Raw genomic sequence first — 18043 nt, 5'->3', positions numbered from 1 at the left:
ACTATTTTGCCCTTAGGTTAAAAAAAAGTTTATAATTATTATAATTAAAAGATAAATATAAAAATTTTAACTAAAAAAATAAATATAAAATCTTAATTTAAAAATAATTTAATTTAAATATTTACTTTAAATTTAATGATAAAATTAATTTAATATTCTTTTTTAATTTTATTATTAGCAGTTTTATAATACAAATAAATAATATTATTATTTTAATAATTTAATTGATATTTTGACTATATTTAAAATATTGAAAAAATATTTTTCTATGATTTAAATATTATATATATATATAATATAAGATAATTTTTATTTAAATATTAATAATAATGATAATAATAATAATATTTATAATAATAAATAATAATAACAAAATATATTATAATAATTATATTTTCTAATTTGCATTTTTACCCATAACAGCCAATTTGGAACGGCATTCTCAACTAGGACTTTTAAGCCAATTTAGTAGTTTGGAACGGCCCATTCCAGTTTGGGAACGACCTGTTCCAATTTGGGAACGGCCCGTTCTAAGCTACTAAAATACTCTTATTTTAGTAGTTTGGAACGGTATCGATTATGTGCCATGCATAATCGATTATGCTGGCCCATAATCATGCATAATCGATTATGCACATGATGGACAACTGCATTTTCAGAAGGGTAACCACGTCTTTTTATCCTTGCCAACGTGGCTTTCTCTGCTTTTCTTCATGGTTTATCGAAGAACCCTCCGTACAGCTCTCTCGTTTTTCCTCGCTTTTCTTTCTTCGTATTTCACTCGAAACAAACACGTTTCATACATCACTTTCCATATACATGAATAGTCTTTCCATAGAAGCAAACAAGGACTAAAAAATGTGCTTTTAGGTTTACGTGAGTTACGTGGATGTTAGCCAAAATTTGTGTCAAAACCACAAAACGGAGTTAGTTTGTGTTTTATAAGTTGTACCGTCCATAAGCCTGCTTACATCTATCAATTGGATCGCAATACTTTTTCCGAGCTAGATTGTAATTAGGTTGTGGATGAAATTTATAAGTCATCTTTAATTTTCTTTTGGAATTTCTCTCATTAAGAAACTTCTCATGGTTTTATTAAATAATTTTTTTCATAAACATTTTTAGAAAAAAATAAAATTATTTTTTTCATAACATAAAACTACTTATGTATAAATTTAAAATAAGTATTTGAAAAAATTTATATAAGAAAACTTTTATAAAAACTATTTTTAACTTATGTATATATAAGTTAATTTTAGTTTATATAAAAAAAATTATTTATTTATTTATTAAAAAAATTTCTCTCACAAACACTTTTTAAAAAAATTATCCAAATAAATTTTTAGATTATTGTCACATTGTTAATAAACAAATTTAATAGCTCATAACTTAGTAAGAGCTTCTAAAAAATTTCCTTGTCTCCTCTATTTATCATGTGAAACCTTATATTGTTGAACATTTTTTTCATATGAAATAATATGAGGTTATTATTATGAGGATGAATTCGTTTACTCTAAAAATAAGTCTAGATAGACTTATTCCATTCAATAATTCATGTTTTACATCAAATTTCAACGATTCAACAGTTGAATTTCAAGTTCTTAATGCATAGATCAAATTTGTAAATGTTTAGAAAATTTGAAAATTATTTGATACTTCATTTTATTAATTTAAATTGACGAATAATCACAAAATTATTTTATACATTGATTTGAATTAATGAAAAAGTATCAAATAATTTTCAAATTTTTTAAAAATTTGCAGATTTAAGCTATGCATTAAGAATATTAAATTCAACGGTTGGATCATTGAAATTTGATATAAAATATGAGTTATTGAACGGAGTAACTATAGGTAAACTTACTCATAAAATAAATAGATCTCTCCTCTATTATTATATATAAAAAGTAATTTTATAATAAAAGTGGATAATTATATTCTTTTCGGCTTCTGCACAGCATCCAATTTTAATTAGATTTTATATTCTTTTGAGCTTCTCTTACTTTCAAAATAATTTTGAAAAGTTAAAACAAACAAATTGGAAACTTATAATTTTTAATAAAAGTGGATAGTTTTTAAAAAATTAATTCTTTTATATTTTTTAACAAACAGACCCTCAAACGAGACAAATATTACAAGGACAAGAAAAAATACCATGAGACATAATTTATTTGAAAAATACTTTTCATTATGGTAACAAAAAAAAATTAAGTATTATATGTAATGATCTGATAGATCACTACACTTTATAACTTAATAATTAAGTAGCAAAAAAAACATAAATATAATATAATATAATTATTATGCAAATAATTATTAGATATTTATGCAACAATATATATAAGGAGTAAAGAATTTAAAACATAAAATCTTTCGATGAAATCAAAACCAAATCCTATAAACATACACACACAAAAAAATTGCATAACATAAAATGTCTTAGGTTGCATCATATCTATCTACACATTGCATCAGAACAACACAACAAAAATAAAATAGCCATCTTCAACATGGTCACTCCTCAAGCAAACTCTTTAATCTAATCATGCTTTGTTCTCATAATAGTATGATCATCACAGTCTATCAATAAGGAAAAGTAAGTGTGGGTTCATAAATAAGAAAACAACAAGGTATATAAGCGATTAGCTAACTATAAAAACAACTTCATCATCATCACAACACAACAACCTAAGGCCTAGTTTAGCAACACAAACCAACATAAAACAATTTTCAACTTATAACATAAATATACACCTCATCCTCTTGTTAACTTAGCATATGAACAACACAACAACTTGATAACATAGTAACTTTATGCGTCGTCATGTATTTCAACTACAAGATTTTTTACAACATAGGTGAACAATTTAAGTGACTTAACCCTACTGAGCTAACTTAACATCACGATCTTTTTGGTTTGGTAGATCAACAACAAATCTGGATATCAATCCATAAAACAACACATTTTCTTGAATTTCGTCACTTAAACTAGGAAATTCTAGTAACTTTGTCAGTAATAAAATAATTTGGGTATGAATCTACCATGACATTAGTACGCATCAACTAAGCCTATATGAAATTAATTCGTTGACTAACTTTCATATATGCATACATTTCCACTAATCAGTTAAGGAATTTACTCTTTAGCTTTATACCTTACTCAAATTGGTTACTTTTAAACCAGTATGGCTCGACTTAACCTCCATACGATATCAACTAAAATCTTAGAGAAGACTCAACACTTCACTTCAAAAGATAATGATTTTAAGAAGGATTTTCCAATAATCGAGCTCTCGCAATACCACAAAACATATCCACTTAATGAGATATTTCAACTTTTAAGACAACAATTCTTCTTTAGTCCTATGTTCACAACATAGTTCAACAATATGCCTCATGCATATCCCCTACAATTCAACAAACACAACATTCTTCATGCATATACATGCAACCCAACACAACATGTTTTCAACGTTAAAACAACTTAGTCATTCATATATAAGGGCTCATAACCATCATATTCATTCAGCACACTCACACTCAGCACGACCAAGCTTGTGCCCAACAACAAATAAGGTGAACAAATTCTAAAGAACTTATGTCCGACTACTAGTTTCATGCTCAACGTAAATGAGACAGAAAGTCTTTGGCTCTCCCACACCTAACGCCACTTATCCCACACTTGAAGTATAGAGCCTCTAGTTCACTCACTCTTGACCCTACTTATCTCATGTCCGATAAAAATGAGGTAGAGAGTCTGACTCACTCATGCTTGACTAAAATAATGCAAGAGCCTCTAACTCACTTATGTTTAACGTCAATCATTCGATGCTTAATGAAAGTGAGGTAGAGAGCCTCTGACTCACCCATGCCTGATGCCATGATGTTATGTCCAGTGCAATAGTGATTTCTACACTAGGAGGAATCTCGATTTAGGTTCTCCCAAATCTCCCTCTACTCACAAATCACCAGAATCCATCTTCATTCCAACATGCAACTCTTAATTCAACACATAACCAACATGAACAACCCAAATTCATCAAAAGGAACAACATGCATCAGTAAGAAGATCTAAACTCGTAAATTCTACTTTTTAAACAAGAAAACCTCAACAAGAACATCCAAGATTAAAATTCTCAATTTCAACAATCAAAGCCACAAATGACAATGATCAACACATGCAACATAGTAAAGATTAATTTACAAGCTTCATCTACCTCAAATCTTTAGGAAAAGAGGAAGAGGAGTAAGAATGACAAAGAATAAGACCCTTCGAGCTTTTGTCATGTGACAACTCAAACTTTGAATTCTTAACTCCCAAGCTTTGAATCTCAATTTAATAACTTAATTAAGCTTTCAGGAGGATCAAAGCACTCTTATGAAATTAGAAGGATTAAAGATCTCCTTTGGCTTTAGAATTTATCTCTCTAAATTTTTTTAAGATATGAATATATGAAATTCAAATATTAAAAAAACATATATACTAAACTTTGATCTCAACACAAAATAACTTTAAAAAACTAAATTCATAAGAATTTCTAAACTTTTAAAGTTTTAAAAACATTAAAAACAACATCTTAACATATACTCATTTAATTGATAAAACTAAATAAAAAATAAATCACAACAAAATGTTATATTATATAACATGAATATTGGTCTCAAGTCATGCAAAGAAACGCACACATTGCATAAGGCGTTTTGGCATAAGTGGGCATTATGTATCTTAACATTCAAGTGATATTAAAAATAAGTAATTGTTAGGATAGAGGTTACTGTGAGTTTTTGTTATAAAAACACCCTCCCGTATTGCATAAGTGAGACAAATCCTAATTTCAACAAATTAACTTATTAAGATGTTATGTTAGTTGGTGTTCTATACTAATTCCTGAATTATACTATTTTCTTGTTTCTTTTTTCTCCTTCCTTCTCTTTTATCTTTATAGTAATTCGTGTCCATAAAAAATGAAAGATTTCATAAATAATAAGTGATTTTTTTTTATATAAAGATGATAAGTGAAATATCGTCATTAACATTGAAATTGTGTTACTTCAAAAAATAAAAATTAAAAATTTGATAGTTTTTGAAAACATTAACAATAATACCACTAAAGTCATATAACGGTAAAATGAGTTTGAGTAGTATCTTGATTATATTAAGTTCAAATTTTGCTACTATTCATATGGATAAAAGAACATATCAACAATAATATAAATAATTTTACATAATTAACCCCATATAAATTGATTATTGTCAAATTTGTTCATTGATGATAACCCATGTTTGATTCGTATTATGGATTGAGCGAGTGAAGTGGCGATTTTGTCTCTCTGCCATCACAAAGTAGTTATGCAGTCGCCAACATTCCACCATTCATCTTTCCCTCCAAACCCTCTTCACCAAATCAGGTCTCTTTCATTCTTCTCTCACTATTCATTGTGCCTTATCTCAATTTTATTTTTCTTCTTTCTATCGGGTTTTCTTGTTACATTGATAGCATTTCTTCAGTTTCAAGACTTTTCTTTTTATCCAAAACATATTTTTGTTACATTATATCATTCGTGTTGACACAATTACATGATACCGCACGAAAGTTTTCATTTTGACGTGTTTGTTTCCAACTTTTTTTCTTCTGTAGTAATAGCCCTGTGTTAACTCTGAAGTTTATGTTTGTCTGCCAGCTTTGTTTGTAGAATCTGGTGAAGTTTTTGACTTTTAGGTTGTTGGTGAAGTACAAGGGGTGAATTGGATTAAATTAGTTGTTTGTAGTTTGGGGGCAAGGACACAACCCAGTGAATTGAAATGAGTGGAGTGGGAATTGATATTGGGAATGAGAACTGTGTGATTGCTGCAGCGAAACAACGTGGGGTTGATGTTTTGTTGAATGATGAATCCAAACGTGAAAACCCTGCTGTGGTTTGCTTTGGAGAAAAGCAAAGGTTTTTAGGGTCAGCTGGTGCTGCTTCTGCCATGATGCAACCCAAGTCCACCATATCTCAAGTGAAGAGACTAATAGGCCGGAGCTTTTCGGACCCTGATGTTCAGAATGACTTAAGAATGCTCTCTGTTGATACTTCAGAAGGCCCAGATGGTGGCATTTTGATTCACTTGAAATACTTGAACGAGACTCATGCATTTACCCCGGTCCAAATAGTGGCAATGCTCTTTGCTCACTTGAAGACTATAGCCAAAAAAGATATGAGGACCTCTGTTTCTGACTGCGTTATTGGGGTTCCATCGTACTTTACCAACTTGCAAAGACAAGCTTATCTTGACGCAGCGACAATTGCTGGGTTGAAGCCTTTGGGGTTGATCCATGATTGCACTGCAACTGCTCTTAGTTATGGAGTTTACAAAACAGATTTTCCCAGTGCAGCTCCTATTTATGTTGCATTTGTTGACATAGGTCATTGTGATACTCAGGTCTCTGTTGCAGCGTTTCAGGCTGGTCAAATGAAGATACTTTCGCATGCTTTTGACAGGAGCTTAGGGGGGAGAGACTTCGATGAGGTTCTGTTTAGTCATTTTGCTGCACAATTTAAGGAACAGTACAGCATTGACGTGCATTCTAATGCCAGGGCACAGAGGAGGCTGCGTGTAGCATGTGAGAAGTTGAAGAAGGTTTTAAGCGCAAATGCAGAGGCTGCTCTGAACATTGAGTGTTTGATGGATGAAAAAGATGTGAAGGGCTTTATGAAGAGGGAAGAATTTGAGAATCTGGCATCAGGGTTATTGGAGAGAATTTGTATTCCTTGCAACAAAGCGGTGTCTGATGCAGGCTTGACAATAGAAAAGATTAATTCTGTTGAGTTAGTTGGTTCAGGATCACGGATTCCAGCTATAACTAGGTTATTAACTTCTCTATTTAAGAGAGAACTTAGACGCACACTGAATGCAAGTGAGTGTGTAGCTCGTGGTTGTGCTCTCCAGTGTGCCATGCTCAGTCCTGTTTTCCTTGTCAAGGAATATGAGGTTTGAAAATTGAAATAAAACATTGATTCTTATCCTATGTATATGTAGTAGAGTATATTTTTGCATTCGTAGATTCTTAGGTTAGAAATGTAATAATTACTAAACGAACCAAGTTGTTATCTTTAGGTTGTCGAAATGTCTTTTATCTAGCTAAATTGAAATTTATCTAACTTTAAATTCTCACAGATGTCGTGTGTTTCTTTTTAGAATTTTGCATTTGTTTGTATTACTCTATAAAATTAATTTAATTTCTTGTTTTTGTTCAGGTCCAGGATTCTATTCCTTTTTCCATTGGACTTTCATCTGATGGAGGTCCAATTTTTGCAGGATCAGATGGTGTACTCTTCCCAAAAGGCCAACCCATTCCAAGTGTTAAAATTCTAACACTTCAGTGCAGTAATTTGCTGCGCCTGGAAGCATTCTATGCTAATCCAGATGAATTACCACCAGGGACATCTCCTAAAATCAGTTGCTTCACAGTATGCTTGCTTTAGAACTTTATTATGATGTGAAGAGTTCAGATAATCTTGTGCAGAATTCTATGTTTAACTCCCCCCGTTTTCCTTATTATCCTCTCTGTTATTGCTTCTTCTTTTGTATGTTTCTTGAAAAGCATGTGGTATAGTATCTATGAGCTTACTTGTCTTCTTAATTTTACTGTTTCGTCTTTTTAATTCTACAGAGAAAAATTAGTATGTATATATATAGTAATCATGATCACAATCAGCATCTTTCACTTTTGAGTTGCAAATCTAGGATTCAGTTACGTATAGATTGAGCAACTGTCCAAACTCCACCTTCTGTCTAGTTTGGTTTAGATATAGTCTTCAAGTGAGAAAATTTACTTTGAATGAATCTTGAGTCAATGGTTTTGAGACTGGACAGTGGACCATGCTTTCAACCACTGCTCCACCAATTTTTATTTTATTTTGTTTAAGTAGAAGTAAAATAGAGTCTATGGAATGAGTGTTATGTATACTCATGTCTACGCCTTGTTATGTATGCTTATGCATTTGATTGTCACTTCTTTTCAGATTGGTCCTTTCCATGGATCCCAAGAAAGTAAGGCAAGAATTAAAGTTCAACTAAATTTGCATGGCATTATCAGTATTGAATCATCTACTGTAAGTAAGAAGCCTCACTTTTATCTGTTCGTGTTGTGTTATTAGTTTTCTGAGAGATGTTGCTATGCACATCGACTTTTTTGTGTTTTTCAGTTAGTTGACGATCATGTGGATGATTCAGTTACAACAGGTGTTTATCATTCAAACTCTGAAGCAATGAATGTTGAACCTGTTTCTGAGACAATTGAAAATGTCACTGAAGATAATATCAATAATAAGTGTGAATCTCCAAATCATTCTGTAAGTACTCTTGTTATTCTATCTCTCTCTCCCCCCACCCCCCCTACACACCTTTTTTACCGGAGGATCTCATATATTAATTAGAGATTTCTAGCAAATTGTCTTGTAAACATGAAAATATAGGCTAAAATATGTTCTTAGTCCCTAAAAACATCACCATTTCTGGCTTTAGTCCTTATTAAAATTTTATTCATCTTTAGTCCCTAAACTTCACTAAAACTTATCTTTTGGGTCCTTGAAGAGGGACTATTGAGGGACTACAAACTCAGTTTTCAAAACATCGGGGACTAAAATTGATTTTTTTTTTATAAGGATTAAAACCATAAATGGCGATATTTTTAGAGACAAGTTTATTTAAGCCAAAAATATATGGCTAAATTTTATTATGTGATTACTCTTGAATTTCAATACTAAATTCCGCATCAAGTCTATCATGATTTTTTTTATAATCTCTGTTATGTATCTGTGCATTTTTATGTTGTGGAGATTGTTTTGATTGCAGATATGATTCATGTTGGTGTTTTGAGTAAATAAAAGTGTTACTATCATGCCTTGTTACAGGCTGATGGTACAAGAAAAGATAAAGCTAACGGAAGGCTTCATGTACCAGTGACTGAGAACATCTATGGTGGAATGACCAAGCCTGAGATCTTGGAAGCCCAAGAAAAAGAACTCCAGTTGGCCCATCAGGACACAACAATGGAGCTAACCAAAGACACAAGGAATTCATTGGAGTCTTATATTTATGAAACGAGGAATAAGGTATACACGTTCAATTGATAATTGTCCAATGGATGGTATTGTTTCTTCTTTATTTCATATCATTACTATAAGGTGCTCCGTAAAAAACTAGAGCTTTTACTTTTTCCATGTAAATATATCAAATGAGAAAAATCTGTTGCATTGTCACTGAATAATGATTTCTGTCACGACTCATGAGTAATGCAAGCCAAAACTTTGTGAAACTGTGGAAGCTCTGCTGCTATACTTGTAATCAAATCTGTATAGAATATGAAATTAAAATCTTTTTCTTTATGTCTTTTCTTACCATTGATTTTATAAAAAGGCAGTCTTCACGTGTATGCTCTATTTTTCATGATGGACTCGCAATTAAATTTATTTGCATGTGCGGATAGCTCTTCAGCACATACGAGAGGTTTTCAAGTAAAAATGAGAGGGATGAGATATCTAGGACCCTGAAAGAGACCGAGGAATGGCTTTATGATGATGGTGATGATGAAACTGTGCATGCTTATTCTGCAAAACTGGAAGATCTAAAACAGGTTACTTTTGTTTCTGTAATCTCCAAGTTTCCCACATCATACTTATTGTTTACATTCTCCATCTTCTGTAGCTGGTGGATCCAATTGAGTTTCGGTATAAAGACACAGCAGACAGACCACAAGCTACAAGGGATTTGTTAAGTTGCATTGTAGAGTATCGAATGTCTGCAGATTCTCTCCCACCCCAAGAAAAAGAACTGGTACAATAATAAATAGGAGAATAAAAATATAAATGTGGCCCTTAGTATCAGTTTTTAACTGAACCTTCTTTATTCAGATAATCGATGAGTGCAATAAAGCAGAGCAGTGGCTAAGAGAGATGACGCAGCAACAAGATCTTTACCCTAAGAACTTTGATCCAGTATTATTGTCAAGTGATATCAAGAGCAAGACACAGGATTTAAACTTGTATGATTTCCCTTTCTGTTTTCCTTTTCAGAGGTGCATAATTGCAGGGCACTATGAGTTGGGTCTGAATTATACACCTGCTGGAGTAAATCATCGTTCATTTGCTCCAATTGAGCTCAGATTGTTATTATATCCATTGGTTTTATCTCAAAGCTAATGAAAGTTCTATTTTGATGAATTTCAGAGCATGCCAACAGATATTGAAATCCAAGCGTTCAACAATTCCAGAAGACGAGCAGAATACTTCTAATGAACAATGAAGACAATGATGTGATGATACCATGAACTGAAGACCTAAATTTTTATTAGTCAATAGCTTCTGACAAATGTGCACTTTTTTTATATAACATTTTTTCCCCGTCTGGGGAGTAGAAAGAGATAAATATAAATACAGGGAAATTACCTGTTGAATTTGCTTTTATTATTTTATTTGTGACCCCACGTTCTACTAAAGGCGTCCAATGATTTTTATCTAACCCTTTGAATTGATTATGTACGATGGAGTAAATATGTATGAATAGTGGTTTATTTTTTTGTAAGATGTACATGTGGTATTATTAGGGGCACTTAGGTTTGCATTTTGCATCAGGAAATGGCAGTTGGCAAGTGTTTGATCAAGCTAACGTTTCCCATCATAAAGATTGGAGACTTTAAGTCTTTAACTAAACAGCACGCTTTTACGTTATTTATTATTAACAAATGCAATGTTATCCGGTTTTATTAAAAATTTAATCTTTTAACTTTTGAGGAAAAATTCCTAATTTTTGAATCTGTTTCATGTACGCTAATCTCATGTTCTAATTTAAGGTTGCATATAGAGGTATTGAAGTAACATAAGCCGACTCATGGGTTGAGCTTAAGAGGGAATTAGTCTAACCGTACTCACCTTTAGATGAGTAATGAAAATTTCAATCTAGTTTGATCTATTCGAGTAGAGATGTCAATGAAGTATAGGTAATAACTATCCATTACCTATATTACTAGATAAATATTCGTTTTTATATTCATGTAGATACTTATAAGTTTTTTTCAATATTTACAGGTATTCATAAGTATTATGAATGTTTATTAAAAAAAAATTTTAAAATCATATAAACAATTTTTAAAATATATTTTAGTAATGATTTTTATATATTCTAATAATTTTTTTTAGAAATAATAGTTTAACTTAAATTATTCAAATATCATATACAATTTTATTAATCAAAATTCTTCAATTTAAAAACTAAATTAAATAAAAATATTTAATATAAGTTTAACAAATTCTATATACTAAAATAATTCAATTCCTTAAATCTAAAATAAAAATTAAAAAACTATAATATTTCAATCTCCCAAATATAGATAAAAGAAATTAAAGTAATATCATATTAGCACGTTTTTTATATATAAGAAATATTTAATAACTTTATTATAATATGTATCCGCAAGATTGATATCTTGATATTCATCTTTATTTCCATTTATTAACTAATATAGATATATTTATTTAAATTATTTATAAATACCCATTTAAGTATATATTAATTATCCATTACAAACTTTATACATGAATACCCGCAAGTGTGATTCTTTTACCATCCTTACACCATAGACTAGTAGATTTGGTGAGTTAGGTCACCAAACTTTCAAAAAATAAAAGATTGAAAAAAATTAATGATTTTTATTAGCACTAAAATTAGTCATATGTTGTCTGTCTAACAACTCTAAAAACAGTTATATAATCACTTTTTGGTGCCTTCATTTTCTTATATTGTAATATTAAGTATTCTTATTTTTTTAATTCTAATAAATAAAAAACAGGGTCAAGCTGAACTCATTTGACTCACCCAAATTGCAATTGCACCAAAATAACAGTGGATTGAAAATTTTCAACTCATCCCCCAACTTGAAACCGTGATGAGCCAAGTTAGCTCATGGATTCTAGTTTGTTTTAACATCTCTTTCCACACAAATATTTCATTTGTCCCAATTTATATTTACATCTGCAATTTCCAGTACTTGGTATACATGTTTTGTAATAAACAGCAAAAAATGAAGCCAAAAAACAAAATAAACAGCCACCAAAAAGCCCAAACAAATCAGGCGAAACACCGCTTCCTCAACTCAAGATATAGGAAAAAAAAAAAGGGTCCTCTTGATGTCTTACATGCACTCAAAATTTGTTTTCATCATTCCTATAGTTCCATTGTTATCTTACATCTACAAATCCCAGAAGACAATGATGCATAATTAACAAAGCAACAAGCTCGACCATAATTAACAGAACAAGTGGAGAATCAAGACTGAATCGAAGCATTATTGTGAAATCCTAATAAAAAAGTAAAGAATCATTATCTAAAGCATCATTTTCATGGTGGCCCACCGTGTGCACTGTACAGAACCACTTGCTTAAGCTCACGTCACACAATATCTACTTTCCAGGATTTTTTAGCATCTAAACTTCACTAAGCAACAAGGCCTTAATTCAGTTTCCTCATGTGATGCTGCATGCGGGATTGCATTTGCATTGCTAGCTTCTTGTCCACATCCAAAACATGATACCGGAAATCTAGGGCAATTTAACAGAAATGAACCTATAGGGGTATTGGCTAATCCTAAGATCCACAAGTAAATTAGGGCATGTGGACCAAGCGGGGAATAAATGTCTTGCCATCAAGCGTTCAGTTTCTCTTCTTGGCATTTGTCTTCTTGGCACCTGTTTTCTTTTTTGATTTCTTGAATCCTGCTCCACTTTCCTGTAAGCATCAAAGGCATTCAGTGCTACATCCAAACAAAAAGGACAACAAAACATCAGAATGGTATGCAAGTAGATGTACCTTCCGATATTGTCTATAAGCACCCCGGCCTGTCAACTCTTGCCCACTTTTGTTGACATAAACCTGAAGTGCGAAGATAAAGGATCAGGTTCTGAACGATTGATACAATATGACAAAAAGGTTTGTTGGAGAATGGTTTAAAAGTTTGATCAAGTTTCTATAATTTCAAATTCACTAGGAATTGGTCCCTGCCGCAGTGATGAATCCACAAATTTAAAGATGTGAAGGCAATACTTAAACTAGTATCTATAAATTTATGGGGGCAACATGTGGGAGATGCTGCCCCACAAGCCACAATGTTCTAAGTGGATATGTCCCTGGCTTCCATCAAGTTTTTGATTTTGGTCCCAACACTAAAGATGAATTCCAAGTGATTTTAATACTACGTAGACTCAACCAAACCTTTAAAATATAGGGATCAAAACAAAATTGAGAAAAATTAGTGACCAAAACCTACAAAAATATGTTTTAGTCTCTAACCACTAAAAGAAGATTCAACACCAAAAATTAGACGAGCAAAAATTCCTGCAGTATTTTGCTATTCTATGTTCAGTAGACCAGAAGATATAATTCAGAGAATAACAGGAGATTCGAGACAAGTATAGCATGAGTAAATAACAACAGCATTGGCAATATCACTATTCTATGTTCATGGCTGAAAGACATAAATTCAGAGAATATAGGTGTTTGATCTTTATTTTCAAAAAATGTTTAGTTTTCAAAATACAAACAGGGTTGCCAAGACAACCGATGAAAAGTGGTGCAAGGTACAAAGTAAAATGTTGAATCAAGGAAGATCTTGAACAAGAAAAGATGAGAACACATCTTCAATATGTTTTTGGCTTTTAAAATACTTCTTCTGGAAACAATCTCAAAACTTTATAACTTTTAGATGAAAAAAATTGATTACCAAGTAATGTGGAATTATTTTAGAAACTAATTTTAAAACCAAACAAAGGTGATAAGATACTCAAAGAGGCCTTAAATTGCAATTTGTTGGATCAATGAGATTCAAAACTACAAGAAAGTTTCCACATTGCAATAACAACCTTAAATCTTTAATGGCTATCATGAGATTTAAAGCACTGATGTTTCCAATTCAGTTATTCCTGTGCCTAGAACAACATGGAATACAATGATATAGCATGCTACAAAATTAATATAAAGGCACTAGGCAGAAAAAATTGAGAGTAAGAAACATGTTTGTAACATGACTAATATCAAATACCAATTACAATAACATAACTAATCTTGTTGCCAAAAACAATGGGAAATTAAGTATCCACAATCTAGTGTTATCATAGGACAATATTTTCTCCAAAAAATAAAGGCAATATGTAATTTGATCATTTGAATTTCATTGCATCTATATAAATCTTAAGTAACATACTGTATGAATTTCTTTGCGTTTCAATTTTAAGCCATATAACAAAATAGTTCATGTAACTTCTTATGACCAGCATCTAAATTTAAACTTGAGAAAAGCAAATAAATTTAACAAGGTAATGACATCAAACTTGCAATTTTTAAGATTTTTTCTCATACCTTTCTTCCTTCTGGTGATGTATACCAATGACCAGCAGATTGACCACTTGCTTGAACACGCCTTTTGCCTGCATCCTTTGGCAAACTGGTGCAGCTCTTGGGTTCCACCCATCCCGCAGGAGCACATGAAAGGTTTGCAGTATCCGATTTCTTTGCTTTATTTTTACCTTTTGAGACACTATTCTTGGTGCTAGTTCTCGTTGCTGCTTTCCTTCTGGAAGATTCCCCATTGCTAAATGGAGAAAGAATTTTGGGATCTACCCAGCCTCCAGAAGCATTAAAAGATCCCTCAACACTCAAATTACTTGCTCTGTTTCTTCCCCTTGTAGAGCTGTTAACAAAACCACTTTGAACTCCCTGCATGTTTGAAGCTCCTCCATTGCCAAATTGTCCCCTGAAATCAAAACAAATAAAATATATGTAATAAAAAAACAACGACCACTTTCTTTTAAACCATTACCAAAAGATTAAAGAAAACAAACACAAGCTACAACATACATGTAATCAATGTGTGAGACATTAGTTTGCTGATTCACTCTATTGCCAACACCCAGTGGTTTAAAATTCCGCAGGCGAGTGCAAACTAACTGCCGAATTCTCGCATCCTCATGGAAAAAATAACGATGAGCCGGATGAACAGGGTCGGTCGATTCCCATTGTTGCTGATCCATCTGGCAGCTAGAAGTAACCCCAGGATACCTCACGTCACCCTCCACTTCCTTGCACTTGGCAGAACTGAAGTACTCATCACACAACTCATTGAACACCGGCGTGGGCACAGAAACATTGTTCATCGGTGAAAAATCCTTCCACAGATCCTGGTCTCCGTCCACAGCAAAAGATGTTTTCTTACTTTGTTGTAAATGATTGTTAGGGCTAACCCCATCAGCACCACCAACTCCAACATCAAGATCTGAATCATCAGAATCGGAATCGAGCAATTGAAACCTTCGGAGAGGACTAGCGGTTAGCTTGGGAAACATCAAGCCACTCTTCCCAGTCTCTAACCTAGAAGAACACGGAACGTCATCGGAAGGTTCCTTTCTTTTTCTCTCCCTAGAGTCGCGAGGGGTTGAACTCAAAGCCCCGCAACCATTCAAGGACACTTTGGAGGTACTGCACACGGAACGATTCCACGCCGGTGCATGCACTGATAATATCACAACAGAAAAATGTAAAAAAGCGATTAAGAAGCAAAATAGAGAAAATATTATTATTGTTTGAGATGCAGAGAAGAGAGAGATAAAAGATGTTTAGGCTAACCTTACCTTGATGGGGATCTTCCTGCGAGGAGAAGTCCTCGATGTCGTCGTCGTCAGCGCCGAGGAAGGAGGGCGGCGGAGGCGGGGGACCGCGGCGGAGGCGTTTGAGAATAGAGCGAGGCGGGTCGGGTCGGAATTCGGGATCGGAATCGGAATCGGAGTCGGAGACGTGTAGGGAGGGAGACGGAGGTGGATTGATTGGGGAATTCGGGGGAGTGTCGAGACCTAGGGAAAATGAGGGTAATTCGGAGTTCGCCATTGAAGAGAGAGAGAGAGAAAAAGGGATTTGAGTTGGGAGGTATATAAGGGTTAGGAAATTTGAATTTGGGAAAAATGGAGGGAATTGAAATTCCGGTTGGCGGGTGGAGAATGAGATCAAGTGTGACGGGGAAGATTCTCTCCACACCTATCTCCTATCTCATCTCATCTCTTTCTTTTCTCTCCTAACTCCTAACACACTTACTTTTTATTTATTTATTTATTTAGTGATTCACATATGTTAGGTTCGAATCCTGTCTTGTGTATGTAGCCGCGTTAAATCTTGGGGCTAGCTATCCCACTTTTTGAGGTGCCTCAAATGTAACGAGGAAATTAGTCATTGCTGTCGGTGGTGGATACTCCAGGGACAAACCAAAAAAATACTATGTGAAACCAACTTAAGATAAACTATAATAAATTTTAATTTTATCTAATATTTGATGCACAAATAACAAAATTATAAATTATGTTCAAATCACCGAAGTATTCGTTAAAGTTAATATTCAGCCTTCCCAAAAATAATATTTACCATCAATTACAATTACCATGGAAAAAAAAATTTACGATCAGTTATCATGAAGAAGATTTATTATCACGTAAAAACTAAAAAGGTGAAATGGTTCCATTCTCATTTATTCACAAATTAACATCCACAAAATATTTTTATTAGTTTATGCTAAAGATAGGGAGTTTTTATTCTCGTGTTACTTACAAAGGTGTATTGGATTAGGATTTTAAAAGACTTTTTTAATTAAAAAAAATCCTGCCAATTTTAAAAGACTTTGCAGGATTTTCATGACTTTTAAGATTTTACAGGATTCTACAAGACTTAAAATCAGGATTTTAATAGATTCTGCAAGACTTTTAAATCAGGATTTTAATGGATTCTGTGGGATTTTGTGAATTTTGTAGAATTTTCATAGATTTTTGACATTTGATAAAATTTCAAAAAAATATTCATATTCAAATTTAGAAAGAGTCAAAAACAAAAAAAATAAAAAAAATAATAACAATGTCTAGATAAATAATAATAATAATAATAATAATAATAATAATTCTCCATAATAGCCTATCATATTAAATAACATTCACCCACATATCCATGGCTATACTAGTCCTCAAAGCATTAGCGTCTTCTCGCTCTTGCTCCTGGGTTTGAATAATAGGCTCAAAAGTGTGATCTTCATTAATTGGTAATGTTGAAGATGAAGGTTCATCCACCGCTTCAATTGAAAATTCATCAGAACGACATTCTTACGTAGAAAGTTATGTAGTGCTGCACATACTAGTACAAGTTCTACTTCTGTCTTAAATAAAAATGGAGGTGCTGACTTAAAAATTGTGAATCTTGATTTAAAAATACCAAATATTCTCTCGATCACATTCCTTAAAGACGCATGACGAAGATTGAACAATTTTTTCTCATTTTCAGGGTCATTACCCTGACCTGCAAAATCTTGTAGATGATATCTTACACCTCGAAATGGAGCTAAAAATTGGCGTCGATTAGGAAATCCACAATCCACCAAAAAATATTTACCTAATTACATATGCAATATATATAATATTAGTATAATAATAATAATAATAATAAATTATAATTATAATTATAATTATTATTATTATTTAAAGAATAAACATTTACCTTGAACCACTTTAAGTCCATAAAAAATAAACTAATGAAGGCATAAACCGTAAACCCTAAAAAATTAGATACTACAATATCTTATGTTAATTTTTTTTTAAATATAAAAAATCTTAATTTTACAATATAAAAATAATAAAAAAATTCATAGTAAAAAAAAATAATAATTGTTGAGTCATAAAAGGAGGAGAGATAAGAGTAACAAGGAAGGAGAGAGATCGTAGTTTTTATCCTGAGAGGGTTCTTCCCCCAACTAAGATCCATTTTCATCTCATTCTACTCACAAAAACTCTATCTCAAATTCATCTTATATATATATATATATATTGTCAAGATCATGATATCAATTTCATCTTTCACATTTTCCTTTTCTTGACGTGTATTATAAAAAAAATTATCACTTAAAAGTTAAAATTTCTAGTATTTTTTTGTGTTATATAAAAGAACAAATTCAACTAAATAGAATAAAATAGAACAGTCAATTAA

General features: G+C 32.1%; 2 protein-coding genes across 3 annotated transcripts; one reads left to right on the top strand and one right to left on the bottom strand.

The window, feature by feature from the left end:
• Positions 1-5252: 5252 nt before the first annotated feature.
• LOC109795449 (heat shock 70 kDa protein 16) lies at positions 5253-10452 on the top strand. Of its 2 annotated transcripts, none has more exons than XM_020354953.3 (10): positions 5253-5409; positions 5683-6973; positions 7240-7452; positions 8008-8097; positions 8191-8337; positions 8899-9099; positions 9474-9620; positions 9692-9820; positions 9898-10028; positions 10213-10452. In XM_020354953.3, the coding sequence occupies exons 2-10, from the start codon at positions 5804-5806 to the stop codon at positions 10286-10288; spliced, it is 2304 nt and encodes a 767-aa protein (XP_020210542.1). In that variant the 5' UTR covers positions 5253-5409; positions 5683-5803; the 3' UTR covers positions 10289-10452. The 2 variants fall into 2 exon arrangements, with proteins under 2 accessions (XP_020210542.1, XP_020210544.1); XM_020354955.3 differs by having other exon boundaries at positions 8008-8101; positions 8219-8337.
• Positions 10453-12142: 1690 nt separating this feature from the next.
• Positions 12143-16109, bottom strand: LOC109788794 (Rho GTPase-activating protein). Its single transcript, XM_020347622.3, has 5 exons — positions 15661-16109; positions 14891-15542; positions 14393-14786; positions 12848-12910; positions 12143-12766 (listed from the first exon to the last, which is right to left on the bottom strand). The coding sequence occupies exons 1-5, from the start codon at positions 15911-15913 to the stop codon at positions 12692-12694; spliced, it is 1437 nt and encodes a 478-aa protein (XP_020203211.1). The 5' UTR covers positions 15914-16109; the 3' UTR covers positions 12143-12691.
• Between the last annotated feature and the right edge of the window lie 1934 nt (positions 16110-18043).

This window comes from Cajanus cajan, chromosome 9, assembly GCF_000230855.2.
Source record: "Cajanus cajan strain Asha chromosome 9, NIPB_CcT2T_4, whole genome shotgun sequence".
Taxonomy (NCBI): Eukaryota; Viridiplantae; Streptophyta; class Magnoliopsida; order Fabales; family Fabaceae; genus Cajanus; species Cajanus cajan.
The sequence above is the reverse complement of the archived record's forward strand: the minus strand, read 5'-3'. Positions and strand labels throughout refer to the sequence as shown.

Excerpts from the sequence above, each read along its gene's own strand:
- LOC109795449 (XM_020354953.3), top strand. The coding sequence starts at position 5,804 with ATGAGTGGAGTGGGAATTGATATTGGGAATGAGAACTGTGTGATTGCT. Across the intron at positions 8,098-8,190 it reads TCAGTATTGAATCATCTACT|TTAGTTGACGATCATGTGGA; the intron begins GTAAGTAAGAAG and ends TGTGTTTTTCAG. Across the intron at positions 10,029-10,212 it reads AAGACACAGGATTTAAACTT|AGCATGCCAACAGATATTGA; the intron begins GTATGATTTCCC and ends GATGAATTTCAG.
- LOC109788794 (XM_020347622.3), bottom strand. The coding sequence starts at position 15,913 with ATGGCGAACTCCGAATTACCCTCATTTTCCCTAGGTCTCGACACTCCC. Across the intron at positions 14,787-14,890 it reads GTCTCACACATTGATTACAT|GGGACAATTTGGCAATGGAG; the intron begins GTATGTTGTAGC and ends TTTTGATTTCAG. Across the intron at positions 12,767-12,847 it reads CTTATAGACAATATCGGAAG|GAAAGTGGAGCAGGATTCAA; the intron begins GTACATCTACTT and ends TGATGCTTACAG.